At 44.1% G+C, this 18772-nt stretch overlaps 1 protein-coding gene across 15 annotated transcripts in view; it reads right to left on the bottom strand.

Annotated features, from left to right (window-relative positions):
* The window catches only part of adgrl2a (adhesion G protein-coupled receptor L2a), an 852977-nt gene that overhangs the window by 218259 nt on the left and 615946 nt on the right, over positions 1–18772 (bottom strand). For all 15 annotated transcript variants that reach the window (XM_073062547.1, XM_073062548.1, XM_073062549.1 and 12 more), the window contains one exon: positions 16791–17004. In XM_073062547.1, coding sequence (XP_072918648.1) covers positions 16791–17004 — 214 coding nt within the window. The remainder of the gene's footprint in view (positions 1–16790; positions 17005–18772) is intronic.

Here is an 18772-nt window from a genome sequence, read left to right on the forward strand (position 1 = left end):
TTCCAGGAGATGAAAGCTCACTCCCAGAGTGAATCCTAGTGGACATCAGTCAGTCCTGTACATGAAGGGTGGGATTGTTCTGACCGAGACCGAAGACTGTCACTGAGGGACGACATTGTCACCAAGAGCATGGTCTTCACTCAGAGAGTGGACAAACTTGGGTTATTTTCTCTGGCGCGGATGAGGTGAGAACTGATAGAGGTTATAACACTATGAAAGACATTGATAGAGTAGACAGATAATATATTTTTTCCCAGGGTTGAACTGTCTAATACCAGATGGCATGCATCTGAGGAGATCTGGGATAATTTTAAAGGAGATAGTGAAGAACAAGTTTTTTTACACAGAGCGGTCGGTGGGTGCTTGGAATGCACTGCCTTAGGGTGGTGGTAGAGGCTGACACCATAAAACAATAAGACACTAAGATACAGAAGCAAAATTAGGCCATTTGGCCCATTGAGTCTACTCTGCCATTTCATCGTGGCTGATCCACTTTTCCTTTCAACCCCATTCTCCTGCCTTCTCCACATAATCTTTCACACCTTGATTAATCAAGATCCCATCAACCTCTGCCTTAAATACACATAAAGACTTGACCTCCGTTCTAAAAAGACATCCCTCTATTCTGAAGCTGTGTCTTCTAGTCTTAGACTTCCATCGTAGGAAACATCCCCTCCACATCCATTCTGTCAAGGCCTATCACCATTTTCAAATAGGTCACCTCCCCATTCTTTTCAATTCTAGTGAATACAGGTCCCGAGACATCAAACACTCTTCGTGTGACAAGTCATTCAATCCTGGAATTAATTTTGTGAATCTCCTTTTGACCCTCTTGCGTTTCAGCACATCCTTTCTAAGATAAGGGGCCCAAAACTGCTCACAATACTCCAAGTGAGGCTTCACTAGTGCTTTATAAAGTCTCAACATTACATCCTTACTTTTATATTCTAGTCCACTTGAAATAAATGAATGCTAACATCGCATTTGCCTTCTGCACCACAGACTCAACCTTCAAATTAACCATTAAGGAATCCTGCACAAGGATCCTCCATCAAGAAAACAGTCAATTCTTTCACCTCTTCTAGCAAAGTGCATGACCATACACTTCTGGACTCGGAATTCAATCTGCCACTTCTTTTCCCATTCTCATAATCTGTCTGAACCTCTTCTGCAGCCACTCTTCTTCCTCAAAACTGCATGTCTCCCCAGCTATCTTTGTATTGTTATGCCCTTGGCCCCCTCCTTTGTGAGAATCGCAAGAGCCCTAGTCAAGGGGGTGTCAACTGACCCGAGAGAGAGAGACGTGCGGAAGACCACGTTCTCCTGAGAAGCAGAATAAAGGCGACATTGACTATTGTCTCATGGAGACCACGTGAAAAGCCCTCGGGCAAAGTGGGCTGGTTGAGAGAGAGATCGCATCACCTGCAACCTGATTGACACCTGCGATCCCGTGAAGAAGTATAAAGGAGGGTCTGAGGGGGGGACAACCCTCAGACACACCAAGGAGACACCAAGGAAGCACGATACCGATTCCCGTGGGAGCGGGAAGCCATTTTGAAGGAAGCCACGTGCGTTAGATTCCAAATTTTGAATCTGTGGCTAGAACCAACGGAAGACCGCTTTTAAATAACAATGGGGAAGCCTGCTCCCCTGATTCCAAGGATTTGCTCTGTAAAGACAACGGGCAAGTGTTTATCCTTTCTAAATCATCTCTCTCTCTCTACAACGTGAAACCCCAGCGGTTCCCAAAAGGGAAAAGCCTGCAAACTTCTGAGTGACTCTTTATATTTCAATTGGACTCAGTATTACCCCTAGACAACTATAGAGCTTATTTCTGATCGATTATTATTACACCAGTGTTTTAGATTGAGTTTTGACAATGTATATGATCTGAATGTTTTGTATTAACCATACGTTTGTGCCCCTTTTTGAATAAAACGTTTGAAAATAGTAGCATCCGACTCAGCTGATCCCGCTATCTTTGCTGGTAAGTTACCTGGTTACGAGGTTACGTAACAGTATCAACTGCAAACTTTACAAAAAAGCCATCAATTCCATCATCATTAGGAACTTTTAAGAGATGTTTAGGTGTAGGCACATGAATGTGGGGAAAATGGAAGGAAATGGACATTTTGTCAGCAAAAGGGATTAGTTTAGTTGGTTGTTTGATTACTAATTTAATTGGTTTGGCACAGATTTTTGGGCTGAATGGACTGTACCTCTATGTTCTATATGGAATGAGCTGCCAGAGGAAGCAGTTGAGTCAGGTACATAAATAAATAACACAAAAAACATTATTGTTGTTCATTTATTTATTGAGAAAAATGATCCAATATTACATGTATTTGTTGGAAAAAGTATGTGAATCTTTGCTTTCATTAACTGGTGTGACCCTCTTGTGCCGCAGTAACTTCAACCAACCGTTTCTGGTAACTGTTGATCAGGCCTGCACATCGGCTGTGAGGAATTTTAAGGCATTCCTCCTTACAAAACTGCCTCAGCTCTGGGAGGTTGGTGGGCTTCCTTGCATGAACTGCTTGCTTCAGGTTCTTCAGCAAATTTTTTATAGGATTAAGGTCAGGACTCGGCTATTCTAAGACACAAATTTTCTTCTTCTTAAATCATTCTGTTGTTAATTTACTCTTTTCTTTTGGATCATTGTCTTGTTGCATTATTCAACTTCTATTAAGCTTCAGGTGAATGACTACTACCCTAATATTTTCCTGTAAAATGTCTTGATACAATTTTGAATTAATTGTTCTCTCAACAATTGCAAACTGTCCAGGCCCTGAAATAGCAAAGCAGCCCCAAACCATGATGCTCCTTCCATCACGCTTCACAATTGGGATGAGATTTTGGTGTTGGTGTGCATTGGCCTTTTTCCTCCAAACATAGCAATGCGCATTTCTTTTAAAATGTTCAACTTTTGTCTCATCTATCCACAGAACATTGTAAGACATCCAGATAGGCTTTTGCAAACTTGAGACAAGCAACAATGGTTTTTTTTTGGAGAGCAGTGGTTTCCTACGTAGTGCCATTCCATGAACACCATTCTTGTTCAGTGCTTTTTCCTATAGTGGACACATGAACAGAGACTTTAGAAAGTTCACAAGAGTTCTGCAGGTCTTTTGCTGTTACCCTTGGGTTCTTTGTCACCTCCATTGAGCATTGCACATTGTGCTTTTCGCATGATCTTTGCAGGATACTCACTCTTAGGGAGAGTAAAACAGTTCTGAGTTTCCTACATTTGTAAATAATTTCTCTGATGAACACTCAGATCTTTAGAAATGTTTTTATAGCCTTTTCGAGCTTCATGCATTTCTACGATTCCTCTTCTAAGGTCCTTGGAATTTTGGAACACACTCAATGCTGGAGGAACTCAGTAGGTCAGGCAGCATCAATGGAGAGGAATAAACAATGTCTCAGGTCAAGGCCCTTCATCAGGATTCACACTCCTAAATTCCAGTGAGTACTAGCCCAGAGCCATCAAACGCTCCTCACATGTTAACCCTTTCATAGAAACATAGAAAATAGGTGCAGGAGTAGGCCATTCGGCCCTTCAAGCCTGCACCGCCATTCACTGTGATCATGGCTGATCATCCAACTTAGAACTTTGTACCTGCATTCTCTCCATATCCCCTGATCCCTTTAGCCACAAGGGCCATATCTAACTCCCTCTTAAATATAGCCAATGAACCGGCCTCAACTGTTTCCTGTGGCAACTGTTCATCCCTGCGATCATTCTGTTGAATATCCTCTGGGCCCTCTCCAATGCCGGCACATTCTTTCTTAGATAAAGTGATCAAAAAACCTCAAGTACAGTCTGCTCATGCCTCATAAAGCCTCAGCATTCCATTTTTAATAGTCCCATCCTCTCCTCTATGCGACTTTTTGCAGAGAGAGAGAAGCAAAACAGGCTTAAGAACATACACGCAACCTGAGAAAGTATTTTTAGCAAAGAGTTCCATAATTAGCAAATGAATGAAAGCATAGCTACTGGGCACATATCCAGCCCAGAGTTTTCCAGTAGCAACGCTGCTTGTCATAATCCCATTGCACTCGGCACCTGAACGTGTGATCAGACACACAAACATTATATGTCTGTGCATCATTGTCTTTGTCCAGGACAAAGAAGTGGGCAGGATAAGTCACTGCAGATTTTACCCACCTTGCAAAATACCTTTTCCTAAAACTCCCTTCTGGAAATTGCCATAGGACTTTTAAAACAAAAACTTCCCGCCATTTTAAAAGTTTCCTTACCCCAGGCAGTGAAACTGATCAAACTTTCCAGTTAGCTCCCTACGCTCCCCTCCCACCCTCTCTATCTGTGACCTCATCACTGCACTGTAAACATCTTAAGCTACTTTTTATAATACAGTTTACATTGTTAATACATGATATTTATCTGCTTATGCATATTTTATCCATTTTCCATACATTAATTTTATATTTTTTAAATTCTTTGTTCTTATAGTTGTTGAACGTTGTTTTTGTTGCATGCTGTGTCCTGAACAACACACCGCAACAAATTCCTAATACATATAAAGGAGGTTCTGATCATTTCCTCACATCATTAAGATCTCAAGACAGGAGCCACAGATTGAGAATAGGACTGAAAGGGAAAAAGGGGAAGAAAGAGGATAGAGTGGTAGAGAAAGAACCAAATGAGGCAAGGAGGGAGGGTGGACAAGTGGGAGAGAAAAGGAAAGGAATGAAGAATGAAAAAAATAGTTCGACAAAGAAAAAGGAGAAAGAGAAAATGTAAGAAAAGGAAGTGAGAGAAGAAGAAAAGGGAGAGGGAGAGAGGAAGAGAAAGAGAAAGAGGGAGAGTGACAGAAAGAGAAAAGGAAGGAGAGGAAGAGAAAGAGAGAGAGAGAGGGAAAGGGAGATAGAGAGAGGGATACAAGGGGGAGATAGATATACAGACAGAGATAGAAAGGGGGAGAAAGAGAGGAAGAGAAAGAGGGAGAGAGACAGAGAAAGCGAGAGGAAGAGAACGAGAGAGAGATAGAGAGGGACAGAGGGAAGGTACAACGCCTCGGGAGATTCCAACATTCATTATAGCTAATTGGAACATTATAAAAATTAAGTGCTGGGTATTACAAGTGTAAAAGTTAAGTGGCTTTGGGCCTGAGAAAGCAGGGAAAGGCTCAGGAAAACTCTACGGGCTGAGGCTTGGGAAAAGGTATGGATCAGCACTGAGCATTTAAAATGGTGGTGAAGGCACATTCAAGTCCTCCTCATCACCCGACGTGTGTAACAGGATTGGAACCAGTTTCAAGGAACTCACAGGGATCTCGTGTGGATGTTTTCAGCAACTACCTGTCAGTAGACAATGTTCATAGCCCCTGAATATTAACAGCAACTGTGCCAGGTCCAGTGGGAAACTGCGAGAAGGAACTCAGGTCTCCACTTGCGATCTGTGCAATCCATCACCTCACAGTTTCAGCACCTCTCGTCACACACTCAAAGGAGATGTGCTTCCTCACTGACTGCTTCAATTGCTCCGTAAGTTCATTTTCCTCTTTGCAATTTGATTTTGGTCCCTTGACAAGTGGACCATTCACTGATCACCTGCTAAGCGTTGAATGCCGAAGGATGGACAACAATGAAAGGCCTCCATACCAGTAAGTGATCTCACACGGACGTGCCAATGGAAAATCCTTGGCAACCCAGTTTCCACTAAAAGGTAGGTAGGTCACCTACCTTCAGGAAAGGTATCAATAAGATTGAAAGAGTACCTAGACAATTCATTTACTTAATTAGAGATACAATCTGGAAAGGGGTCATCTGGCCCTTCAAGCTGTGCTGCCCAGCAACCCACATATTTAACCCTGCCCTAATTACAGGACAATTTACAACTGCCAATTAACCTACTAACCGGTACGCCTTTCGACTGTGGGAGGAAGCTGGAGCACCCGGAGGAAATTCAAGCACACACGAGAAAGGGCATACAAACTTGCTTACAGAGGACGCCTGAATCGAACTCCCAACTCCGATGCCCCAAGCTGTAGCAGCATCGTGCCCACATTTGGATGGACTTTGCTGGGACTTGAAGACCCATGTTTCAGGGAAAGGGAGAACACTAAGGACTTTATTCCCTGGAGCACAGCTGAATCAAAGGAGATCTGATAGAGGTATACAAAACCATGAGGGGTATAGATAGGGTAAATGTAAGCAGGCTTTTTCAGCTGAGGTTGGGTGAGACTAGAACTAGAGGTCATAGGTTAAGGGTGAAAGTGAAAAGTTTAAGAGGATACTGAGGGAGGAAGTTCTTCACTCAGAGGGTGGTGAGAGTGTGGAACGAGCTGCCAGTGGAAGTGGTGGATGTGAGATCAATTGTAACATTTAAGAGAAGTTTGGATAGATACATGGATGGGAGGAATAAGGAGGGTTATTGTCCAGGTTCAGGTCAATGGAATAAGGGAGAATAACAAGTGTGGCAAAAACTAGATGGGCCAAAAGGACTGTTTCTATGCTGTAGTGTTCTACGACTCCATGATGCAGACGTCAAAGGAAAACTATTTGATATAAGATTAGTTGGCTTCTCCTCCAGTCATAACCAGCAACTATTTTGATGTCACCACCTTATATTCAGCATGATTAGTGATTTAACCAGACTATCTCTTCCATTCCCCCCTCCTCTTTTCTTCCATTTCCACTCTGGCTTCTCATCTCTTCTCACCTGCCTATCACCTCCCCCTGGGTCCCCTCCTCCTTCCCTTTCTCCTATGGTCCACTCTCCACTCCTATCAGATTCGTTCCTCTCCAGTACTTTATCTTTCCCACCCACCTGGCTTCACCTATCACCTTCCAGCTATCCTTCTTCCCCACCCCCCCACATCTTCAGCCTGGCATCTTCCCCTTTCCTTCTCAATCCTGAGGAAGGGGCCCAAAAGGTCGATTGTTCATTCATTTCCTTAGATGCTGCCTGACCTGCTGAGTTCCTCCAGCATTTTGTGTGTGTTGCTCTTCATTGTGTATCCTCACAGTGGGACATTCTTGCAGAGATGGGGGCACGTTGGCAGTCTGTGAAGATTTACCACCTTCCTTGACTTTGGCCCTGAGTTTGGAACAATCTCACAATCTCCCTGTACTCTCCTGACTGGTGGGTCCACTGTTGCATTCAGAATCAGAATCAGGTTTATTATCACTGACATATGCCACAAAGGCCGGCTGGTGGCGTAGTGGCATCAGCGCTGGACTTCGGGGCGAGAGGTCCCGAGTTCGAATCTGGCCAGCTCCCTTGCATGCTCTCTGTCCGTGCCTGGGTTGAGCTAGCAACTCGACCTCGTAAAAATAAAACTTGGAGAGGGATGGGCTTCGCCAGGTTTCAGATGCCCAAGACGATGAGCAATCATCAAAAAGATCGGGGCAAAAAGACGGCGCTCTGATGACTCCACCAGGAGTTAAGGGCGCACACACAAAGCTTGTTGTTTTGTGGCTTGTGGCAGAAAGACATAAAAATACTGTAAGTTACAATAAAAAAAAACAGATAAATAGTGCAAAAAAGGAATAGTGAGGTAGAGCTCATAGGCTCATACCTTGGATAAGTTGGATAATTTGGGCTGAAGGGCCTGCTTTCATGCTGTATGACCCTATAAATCTAAAATAGCATCCCTGCCCCAGGCCTGTCATATTTCCAGGGACCACCCATCTCTTCCATTCATGTCATAGGATCCGGGGCTCTGCAGGAAAAAGAACATCTCAGCATTGTCCATAGAATCCTCCAGGGTCCTTGTTGCACCCTTTTCCTCTAGGACAACAGGGCACAGCCTCAGAATAGAGGGACGTTCATTTAGAACACAGGTGAGGAGGAATTTCTTTCACCAGAGAGTGGTGAATCTGTGGAATTCATTGCCACAGGCAGTTGTGGAGGCCAAGTCATTGAATATATTTCAAACGGAGGTTGATAGGTTCTTGATTAGTCAGGGAGACAAAGGCTACAGGGAGCAGATTTGATGGACCAAATGGCCGAATTCTGTTCTTATGTCTTGTCTTACTTGCAGGCATATCGTGTTCCAACAATGTTTCAAATCTGTTGCATCAGCCTTTCTAAATAAAAACCCTGCACAAACAGATATTTATAAAAGCCATTACTCTCATCTTAATCTTCAAATATGTTTCAGCTTAGTGCTGGTCTTAAAAATCCCGCAGCTAATCACAAACACCTGCACGAGGAAGGCCTCGTTAGGCCCTGCCACTAACCTAGTTACTGCAGACACCAGACGCAGGCCAACGTCTGACCAGCAGTGATTGCTTCCCACCATCAGGACCTCTGAGTTGCAGCAACACTGGGGAGAAAGGGTGGGGAGAGGGGGCTGGGTGAAATTTAAAAGCAAAGGCTACTCCATCAGGTAGGACGTGCTACCCCTCAAATCCTGTCTGGGTAGCTTCCAACAGATGGCATGAACCGATTTCTCCCCCTTCCCCCCTCTCTCTTTTTCCATTCATTCTGGTTCCCCTTTTGCCCCTTCTCTTCTCTTTGCCTGCCCATCACCTCCCTCAGTTACCCCTCCTCCCACGGTCCACTCTCCTCATTTATCAGATTCCTTCTTCTTCAGCTCTTTACCTTTTCCACTCATCGCCTCCCAGCTTCCTATTTCATCAGCCTACCTTCTCCTTCACCTGCTCTCACCTATCGCCTTGCAGCTTGTCCTATTTCCCCTCCCGCCACCCTTTCATTCTGGCTTCTTCCCCCTTCCTTTCCAGTCCTGAAGAAGGGTCTCGGCCTGAAACATCGACAGTTTATTCCCCTCCATAGATCCTCCAGCATCCTGCTTGTAATAATGACTAGCTGAGTCTAAATGTAGTTGAGTTGTAAAGCACAGAAACTGGCCCCTGATGTTCCTCGTGTGTGTTTATGTAGAGCTACTCCTAACAGGTGGAAAGTACCAGCCAACCATTCCCAAATGGATCATACCATCAAAGGTACACCGAACAACACAGGAAGAAACCATTTGGCCCACAATGTCTAGCATGGATCACAATTAACGTTACCCTCCAATTACAAACCAACAGTCTTTTGTCTCCACATCCACCTATAGCTTTTTTCTCCAACTTCCTAATCCTAAAGGCCATGATGGAACCTTTCCCTTGTACTACGGTACTTTGTTTTGATGTGATCTACATGGGTGGCCCTCCAAGAGGACCACAAACTTGTCATCAGGTTTTGAGGACTGTTTACCTCAATGACCTGGAGAGCTATGTTGGCTGGAGTCAGGGCTTTATGGTAGGGTCACCCATGCCACAGATGTCAAAGGGTAGAGGCCAGACTAAGAGAGGTCCACTGGTCCTGCAGGTTCAGGGGTTCAGCTCAGGGCCAACAACCCTAACTGGTCAAAAATTTGTTTACGGGAGCAACAATGAAGAATTCTTTTACATAGTTGGAGATGGAGGACCTGCATTGCTGTCCTAAATGCCAGTGGCATAATGGACGTAGGTAAGTAAGTACATGGATGGCATGCAAAAGGAAACTTTATATGACAATACCTCATGGAGTCATACAGCACATTAGGCCCAGCCCAGCGCATCCAAGCCAACTGTGATGCCAATGAGCTGTAGTCCCATCTGCCCACAAACGTTCATATTCCTGTAAACCCGTCTTAGAAATGTATTTATCTAGATGGATTTTTAAGTGTTTCTAATGTTGCCCATGCCAACCACTATTTCGATAAAACCATAGGCCCTAAGATATAGGAGCAGAATTAAGCCATTTGGCCCATTGAGTCAGCTCCGCCATTTCATTATGGCTGATCCATTTCACTCTCGGCCCCAATCTCCTGCCATCTCCCTCTTTTCTGACAATTCAGTCCAAATATGCACCATTCTTTGCGTGATGTCCCTTTTAAACCTCTCACCTCTGACCTTAAACTCTGCCCTCTTGTTGTTAACACCCCCTCACTGAGAAAAAGACTACGTGCTTTCACCCTCATGATCTTATCAGATCTTGGAAACACCAAGAGTTCCTGGAGTTCATAGGGATAAAATAAACGAGGAAGAAAATTATGACAGATTAACAGAATGTGTGAACATTATGATGTCGTTTCCGGGGTGACCTGCAGATAAATAACACTGAGCTGAAATGAATATGGACTTTCGTTCTTGTGTTTTATATTCTGTGTTTTCACTCGTTCTTTTTGATACCGTTTGCATGGGGCTGGGGGGTGGGGGGGGGGGGGTTGATGATTTTCTTTGATTGGGTTCCATGGCTTCCTTTGCTTCATGGCTGTTGGTGGGGAGACAAACAGGGTTGTATACTGCAGACATACTTTGATAATAAATGTCCTTTGAATCCTTTTAGGTATGGTGGAGGTAATTGGAATTGGTTTTGTTACCTATGCGTGGAGCCAGAATGACAATGGAGTGGTATGATTAAATGTTTCTACTGAATCATGTAAGTAGCAGTGCACAGTGGACAACCTACTGTGTGGGACCGACAAACCAGGCCCCGCAGAAATGAAAACGCGTGCATTCGAATGCCTACGCCAGAAGAGTGAGAGGCCTCCACATATAGAGAGCCCGATGGCTCTATCAGGTCATCATCCCTTAATCTCCTAAATTCCAGGGAATTAAAGTCCAACCTGAAGCAACCTCTTCTTGTATCTTAGGCCCCCAAGTGCAGGTAATATTCTGGTAAATCTCAATACATGTGACAATTATAAACATGAACTGCATTGAATCGATTGTGAGACTGTGGCAAGTACACATGCAGCCAATTGATCATGCAGTGAATGAATCGGGCCCCAAAACACACTGGAGTGGGTTCTCAGTCCCTAATTTGTTTTATCCCTATAAACTCCAAGAGCTCTCTCTCTTTCCTACGGTCTAGGAACCGTTTCTCTTTCGACAGATATTGTCTATGATTTTTTTTTAGTAATTTCTGATTTAAACTCAGATTTTCCAGGATCTTCAGCTTTTCTAAAAATTTCATCCTCTGGTGTTGCACAGCTGAGAAGGAAGTGAAAATCTCAAGTGTAATTAGTTTCATTTGTCACATGTAAATGCATCGAAACGCAAGGTGAGATGCGTCATTTTGCATTAACGACCAGCAAAGTCTGATGATGTGCTGGGGTCAATATATCTCCGGAGTCAACAAGGCATGTTCACAACTCACTAACCCTTGGAAGGTGGGGTTGAAACCACAGCACCTGGAGGGAACCCTTGTGGTAAAGGTACAAACTCCTTACAGACAGCAGCACCGGTCGCTGACACTGTAGCATTATTCTACCGTACCTCCCCTTGCATTCCTCATTCTTGCAAATGAAGTTCAGGCACCAAGGGCTGAGATGTAAAAAGCTGGGAGGGGATGGGTGGAAGAGGTAAATGGCTGCAGAAGAACTATGGGAGAAAGGGAAGGAGGTGGGGATGCAGAGGAAGGGGTAAGTGAAGGCTGTGTAAGAGAATGGCTGAAAGGGCCTCCAGAATTAGTGAAAACAACACAAGGAGGGTTGGGAAAACAGAGGGTGGTTGTTTCCAGAAGCTAGAGAAATTGATGTTCCTGCGATCTTAATATCAAGGTATCTGCTGTTTTGTGGCAGCGGTACAGTGCAAGATACAGAAGGTGGACCATTCACCATTGCTTCACCCCTGTGGCGCCACTGACATCTGGTAAAGTACAGCTACCCAGGCAGAGGGAAAAGCATCAAACCACCAACGAATGCCGCCATTGTGTGGCTGCCTGTTCTGAAGCCGTCAGTGAACATGGCAGACACAGATTCTCTGTGGCCGGTGCCAAATTACATCCAGACACACATTCTGAATTCATTCCTTCATGTTCAGCCACAGTAAAAGGATCCATGCACCAAAATCGGAAAAGAAAAGATGAAAGTTTTTGTTGCTTGACAGGCATTGATATTCTCAGGAGAGAGATGGCAGAGTTCCATCAGACTCCATAAAAAACTGTTCTCTGCTGCCACAGCTTAACAGTGTATAAATTTTAATTAGCGAATCTTATGGTGCTTCTCATAGTCATAGCATTGAACACAACAGCACAGAAACAGTACCTTTGGCCCATTTAGTCCATGCCAAACTATTACTCTGCCTAGTCCTATTCACCTGTTTCTGGACCATAGCCCCACTCCCATTGATGTACTGTACCTATCCAAACTTTCCTATAATATTGAAATCAAACTCGTATCCACCACTTCGGTTGGCAGCTCGTTCCATACTCTCACCACGCTCTAAGTAAAGAAATTCCACCTCAGGTTGAACTTAAACATTTCACCTTTCACCCTTAACCCATGACCTCTGGTTGTAATGTGACCCAAACTCAGTGGTAAAAGCCTGTTTTCATTTACTCTATCTATACACCTCATCATTTTGTATATCTTTATCAAATCTCCTCTCGTTCTTTTACGCTCCGGGGAGTAAAGTCCTAAACTATTTAACATTTCTCTATAATTCAGGTTCCCAAGTACCAACAATATCCTATGAAACTTTCTCCACACTGTTTCAATCTTATTGATATCTTTCATATTGGTAGGTGGCCAGAACTGCAGACATTATTCTCCTTAAATATTGCTTCCTTATAATTTTGGAAGACCACTCCAGGCTGTTGTATCTTTCAAACTCAGGTAACTGTCCTGGGGAGAGCCACCTCGCAAGTCAACATGGTGGCCTCTTCTACTGAATTCGCCTGCCTACTGTTTATTGGAGGGGGAGTCTACTGACACAAATGTGTTGTGCCATTAAGCAGTATTACAGAATCCTTACAAGGGTCATTCATCCCATCCATCAGAAGGTTGCCTAAGGTTACAGCAGGATCTGGATCAACTGGGAAAATGGGATAGCAGATGGAATTTTACATAGAAACACAGAAAACCTACAGCACAATATAGGCCCTTCGGCCTACAAAGTTGTGCCAAACATGTTAGAAATTACTAAGCTTAACCAGAGCCCTCTATTTTTCTAAGCTCCATGTACCTATCCAAAAGTCTCATAAAAGACCCTAGCGTATCCGCCTCCACCACCATTGCCGACAGCCCATTCCACACACTCACCAGTCTCTGAGTAAAAAACTTACCCCTGACATCTCCTCTGTACCTACTCCCCAGCACCTTAAACCTGTGTCCTCTTGTGGCAACCATTTCAGCCCTGGGAAAAAGCTTCTGACTATCCACATGATCAATGCCTCTCATCATCTTGTACAGCTTTATCAAGTTATCTCTTATCCTCCGTCGCTCCAAGGAGAAAAGGCCGAGTTCACTCAACCTATTCTCATAAGGCATGCTCCCCAATCCAGGCAACATCCTTGTAAATTTCCTCCGTACCCTTTCTATGGCTTCCACATCCATCCTGTAGTGAGGCGACCAGAACTGAGCACAGTACAAGTGCAAAGTGATGCTTTTTGGATAATTTAACCGGGGCGGGAATCATACAGAAAATGACAGGAGTCTTGGGAGTGTGGTTGAACACAGAGACCTGCATCGTTCCCTGAAAGAGGATGACCCAAGAGCATGCCGACCAGGAGATGCCGCGAGCGCCCCCTCTCCCCTCTTTATCAGCTGATCAGGAGCGCAACACTGAACTGCGCCCAGAACTTGAGGAGCAGCCTCCGCAGATAGTCAAATAGAGGCGGCGCTCTCCCCCACTCCATGTGGACACCGCACGCCGACGCCGCTGGGCCACAATAGAGAACACGTAGCAGGGCAGTCAGTGAACTGACACGAAAATACCTTACAGCATCACCTTCTGCCCCAGGTCCCCAACGTAGAGGGGAAGGGACCCCTTTCTCACAACTCCTCACATGGTCTGGTGTGAATTTACATCCATCCAAAGATGGTTGTGTGTATTTAGCAAAAGGCAGAATGCAAATACAGGGTTTGGATTTTAAAGGATCCTAGAAACACACCGTGCAGATGTACTAAGAAGAGAGCCTTTAGACTATCAGGATACAGTGCACAAGAGGCTGCTGTGCACTCACTGGTCGGACAGTCCCGACACTGAAGTGGTGCTCTCAGGGGTACTGGAAAGAGGAATGCCCTCAGTGTTCTAAAATCTGCAGGCTTTAGAACAGAGGACTGTATTGAGAAAAGGGAGAGCCTCTTCCCCCATTTGCTTAGACATTCAAAACATTTATAAATAAGATGGAGAATTATCTTTGGAAAAGCAACAAAACGAAAAAAAGAATTGTAAATAATTAAAAATCCAATTCACCAAGTATTTCCTTGCCACACTTTGAAATGACTGTCTGAGTTCATTTAACAAAAAATCAATAGCTCATTTAATTCATCAACTGCTCAATTCTATTAGAACTGGATCTAAATCTTAATAAATATAGCACCTTTTATGACCTCAGAAACCAAGAGAATCCACAAAGTATAATTGACAATCTGTTCTGTTTTCCGTTAGGACAGGAGCCATTTTGTGCATGAGAATCGCTCAAAATGCCAGAGTTGCCTTAGAGTATAGAAGACCTTAGGGCCATAAGACATATGGGCAGCATTAGGCCATTTGGCCCATCGATTCTGCTCTGCCAATCCACATGGTTGACTTATGATTCCTCTCAACCTTATTCTCTTGCCTTCTTCCTGTAACCTTCGGCTATGTCCACACTAGACCGGATAATTTTGAAAACGCCGGTTTCGCGTAAAATTAATAGGCGTCCACATCAAGCGTTTTTGAAAATACCTCCATCCACATTCAAATGGGTATTTGGGCAAATTTCTCCAACTGGGCATGAGCAGGACACATCTACAGAAAACAAGCGACACGTTTGGGGTCGAATCTCGCTGTGAAAGTGTGCGTTTGTGCAGTTACAGACTAGAAAAACTTAAAACGAAATTGCGAAACGACAGACTGCTGGTGGCTCTCGCACAGGAGGACTTAAAACTGAAAAAAAAAACAGATACTGGAGCGTATGGAGGCAACCGACAGGGAGTTCATGGACAGTATGACCCGGCTGACAACGAACATTGAAAAATTGACTAACTCTGTTGCATTAATAAAGCACCTTGTTAAATGGATAAAACATGTCTGCATCAGTGTTATCTTGTATTTCCATACAATGTTACATTAGGCTATTACACATCTATTGTCAGAGAAGTACTTGCATAAATAGGTAAACCACCTTCATACGAGCAAGGACAGAAAACAGGGCAAAGTGAGTATGCTTATTTATTCAGTAAGTTATGGGTCAAAGTCTTTGGTGAGTACATTTCTAACTCTTCTGGCTTCAGTCTCGTTGCTGTCTGTTCTGAAATTGTTAGACTGCGTGGGGGTTGCGTTCAAGAAAACAATGAAATGCCGCTAACACGAGTAAATCTGCAGATGCTGGAAATTCAAACAACACACAAAACATGCTGGTGGAACACAGCAGGCCAGGCAGCATCTATAGGGAGAAGCGCTGTCGATGTTTCAGGCAGAGACCCTTCGTCAGGCTATCTGTTCCAGCACGTCAATACAGCGTTTCTAGAAATCTCTGGATACCCCGTCCACACTACTCTTGCCCAAGCAGCATTTTCAAATTTATACACTCAGGAGGGTGTTTTAGGAAAGCTCCGTTTTTGGGGGAGGAAAACACCATTTCAGTGTGGACAGAGGGTCAAAACGAAAAGGAAAAGCTTCGGTTATGAATTTATCTGATCTAGTGTGGACGTAGCCTTAGTAATCAAGAATCTATCAACCTCTGCTCGACTTGGCCCCCACAGCTGCCTGTGGTAATGAATTCCACAGATTCACCACCTTCAGGCTAAAGAAATCCTCATCACATTCTAATGGGAAGTCCTTGCATTTTGAGGATGTTCCCTCAAGGCCTAGAATCTCCCATTACTGGAAACATTCTCTGCACCTCCACTCTATCTAAGCCTTTCAATATTTGATGGGCTTCAATGAGATGCCCTCTCATTCTTCTAAACTTCAGTGAGTACAACCCCAGAGCCATCAAGCACTCCTCATATGTTAACCCTTTCATTCCAGGATCATTTTCATAGGCCTCCACTCCAATGCCAGTAGTAACGAGAGAGCTATGGATGGCGGGAAACCCAAGTGAAAAGTGAGGTCTAAAATCGACTCAGTGTTCAAAATAAACAGTACAACAGAAGCAAAATACAAAGGCAAAATCACAAACACTAGAAACTCCTATGATTGAGCATTGAGGCCAAATGTCTTTTTTGCCACCTTATCTTCTTGCATGGTCACTTTCAAAGAGTTGTGCACTTAGACCACTTTGGAGCAGACTGTTCAGTTGTCATTTTCTTTACAGCTTAATAATTAATTGGCTGCCTGTATTTTTGACAACTACCAATATACATGTAACTATTTAGTATGTTTCCCAGTGGTCACAGTATGTATATGCAGTTGTTGAGTGTGCCCCCTAGTGGTCACAATACATATATGCATTTGTTCGCTGTGTCCACTAATGGTTATGTTTGTATGATTCTGGAAGCTTCTTTAGTGTTGTATTATTTGAGCAGGGGCTATCTTATTGGTTAACCCTTATTGACAAATTTGTATGGAAAATTTCTTATCTATGGGGTCTCAAAAGAGCAGACCGTGCTGAGCCGCCATCATTTTTTCTTCTGTTCCTTCCCTTCCTAGATCACTACCACTGTTCATATAGAATTCTCTCTGTTCTATTAATACCTAATAAAATGATCACGAAGCAGCAAGAAGCTCCTTTCTTGACTTCCAAAAGAACCTTGGATCAAAAACATCAGAAACCAACAATCTCAAGATCTTTCTGCACATTAATGCTGTTAACAGTCCTGCCTTTTACTGTACACTTTCTCTATATGCATCATTGATACCAAACAGCAGTCTGAGCGATGTGCTGAATGACTAAACCTTACCTCTGCGTCATGATCTTGAAAGCGTCCGGGAGGTAACACTCCACATTCTCCATTTGGAAGAGGTCAGCATCGCAGATCTTGTTGTCCGTCCGTCCGTAGTTGGCGCTCTCGATCACGATGACATCGCTCCCGGGACAACGAAGGTCAATGGGGTAACCCTCACAGGACAGTTCTCGTCTGACCAAGCCAAAAGGCAAGGCAGCTCGGCTGAAGCCTGGAAAACACAAAGTGGAAGATTTCTGATATGACACACAGAAAATGCTGGAAGAATTCAGCAGGTCAGGCAGCATCTACAGAGAGGATAAAAGAGGTGAGACCCTTCATCAGGACTGGTGATTCTGATATGGGTTCCTTGTTGATAAGCAGACAAGAAAACAGCTCCTACCAAATCTCACCAGAGGCCAAAACATGTTGGGGACAAAAAGCAGGAGGATTCTACAATAAATCTTTGTTAGAAAACAGGACAAAAGGATGTGCTGGCATTGGAGAGGGTTCGAAGGAGGTTCACAAAAGTGATTCCGGGATTGAAAAGCTTATCATATGAGGGGCATTCGATGGCTCTGGGCCTCCAGTCACTGTATTACAGAAGAATGAAGGGTGACCTCATTGAAAGCTATCAAACATTGAAAGGCCTTGATAACGTGGACATGAAGAGGATGTTTCCTATAGCGGGAGAGTCTAAGACAAGAGGGCACAGACTCAGAATAGATGGGCATCCTTTTACAATGGAGGTGAGGAGGACATTCTTTAGCCGAAGAGTGATGAATCTGTGGAATTCAATGCCGTAGCTGGCTGTGGAGGGCCAGTCGTTGGGTATCTTTAAGACAGAGATTGATAGATTTTTGATTGGTCAAGGCATGAAGGGATACAGGGAGAAGGCACGAGATTGGGGTAGAGAGGGAATTGGATCAGCCCTGATCAAATGGCAGAGCAGACTCGATGGGCCAAGTGGCCTAATTCTGCTCCTATATCTTATTGTCTAATAATAAAGTAATATTAATACCAATTTTCCTTGAATATACTTGGCAACCCAGCCTGCATAAATCTCTAGGGTAGATAGTTCCGAAGACTCATCTTTGGAAACACAAGAGACTGGAGTTGCTGCAAATCTGGAGCGAAAACCAAATTGTTGTTAAGACACAACAGGTTGAGCAGCATCTGTGGAGGCAGAGGGATGGTTGACGTTTCAGGTCTAGACCCTGGGTTCAGCACCAGTGTTAACATCTTTCTCCTGGCTGACCAACCCTTTGCTTATGAGACAGTGCTTACTGGTAGTACACCATGCAGCCAGGTCTTATAGTTTGAACTTGGCTTCAGTTCCACATGCCTGTATCTTCACCATAATAAATATAAGAGATTCTGCAGATGCTGGAAATCCAGAGCAGCACAAAATGCTGGAGGACCTCAGCAGGTCAGGCAACATCTAGGGAGATGAATAATCAGTCGATGTTTTTGGCCAAGAATGTCCATCTGGTCTGGAAAGGGAATGGGTAACTATTCAATGGGGTGGCATGGTTCGTGTAACACCCTACAGTGCCAGCTGTGAGATCGGGGTTCAATTTCTGCCACTGTCCGTAAGGAGTTTGTGCATTCTTCCCATGAGTGCAGGGGTTTCCTCTAGGTAGTTATGTTTCCTCTCACATTCCAAAGACATGTGTTGGGGAGGAAGCATTAAGAAGAGGGACGCCTCACGTCTTAATAAGCTGGTAAGGAAGGCGGGCTCTGTCGTGGGCAAAGTACTGGAGAGTTTAACATCGGTAGCTGAGCGAAGGGCGCTGAGTAGGCTACGGTCAATTATGGAAAACTCTGAACATCCTCTACATAGCACCATCCAGAGACAGAGAAGCAGTTTCAGCGACAGGTTACTATCGATGCAATGCTCCTCAGACAGGATGAAGAGGTCAATACTCCCCAATGCCATTAGGCTTTACAATTCTACCGCCAGGACTTAAGAACTTTTTAAAAGCTATTATTAATGCTTT

This window comes from Hemitrygon akajei, chromosome 12 (genome assembly GCF_048418815.1).
Source record: "Hemitrygon akajei chromosome 12, sHemAka1.3, whole genome shotgun sequence".
Classification (NCBI taxonomy): domain Eukaryota; kingdom Metazoa; phylum Chordata; class Chondrichthyes; order Myliobatiformes; family Dasyatidae; genus Hemitrygon; species Hemitrygon akajei.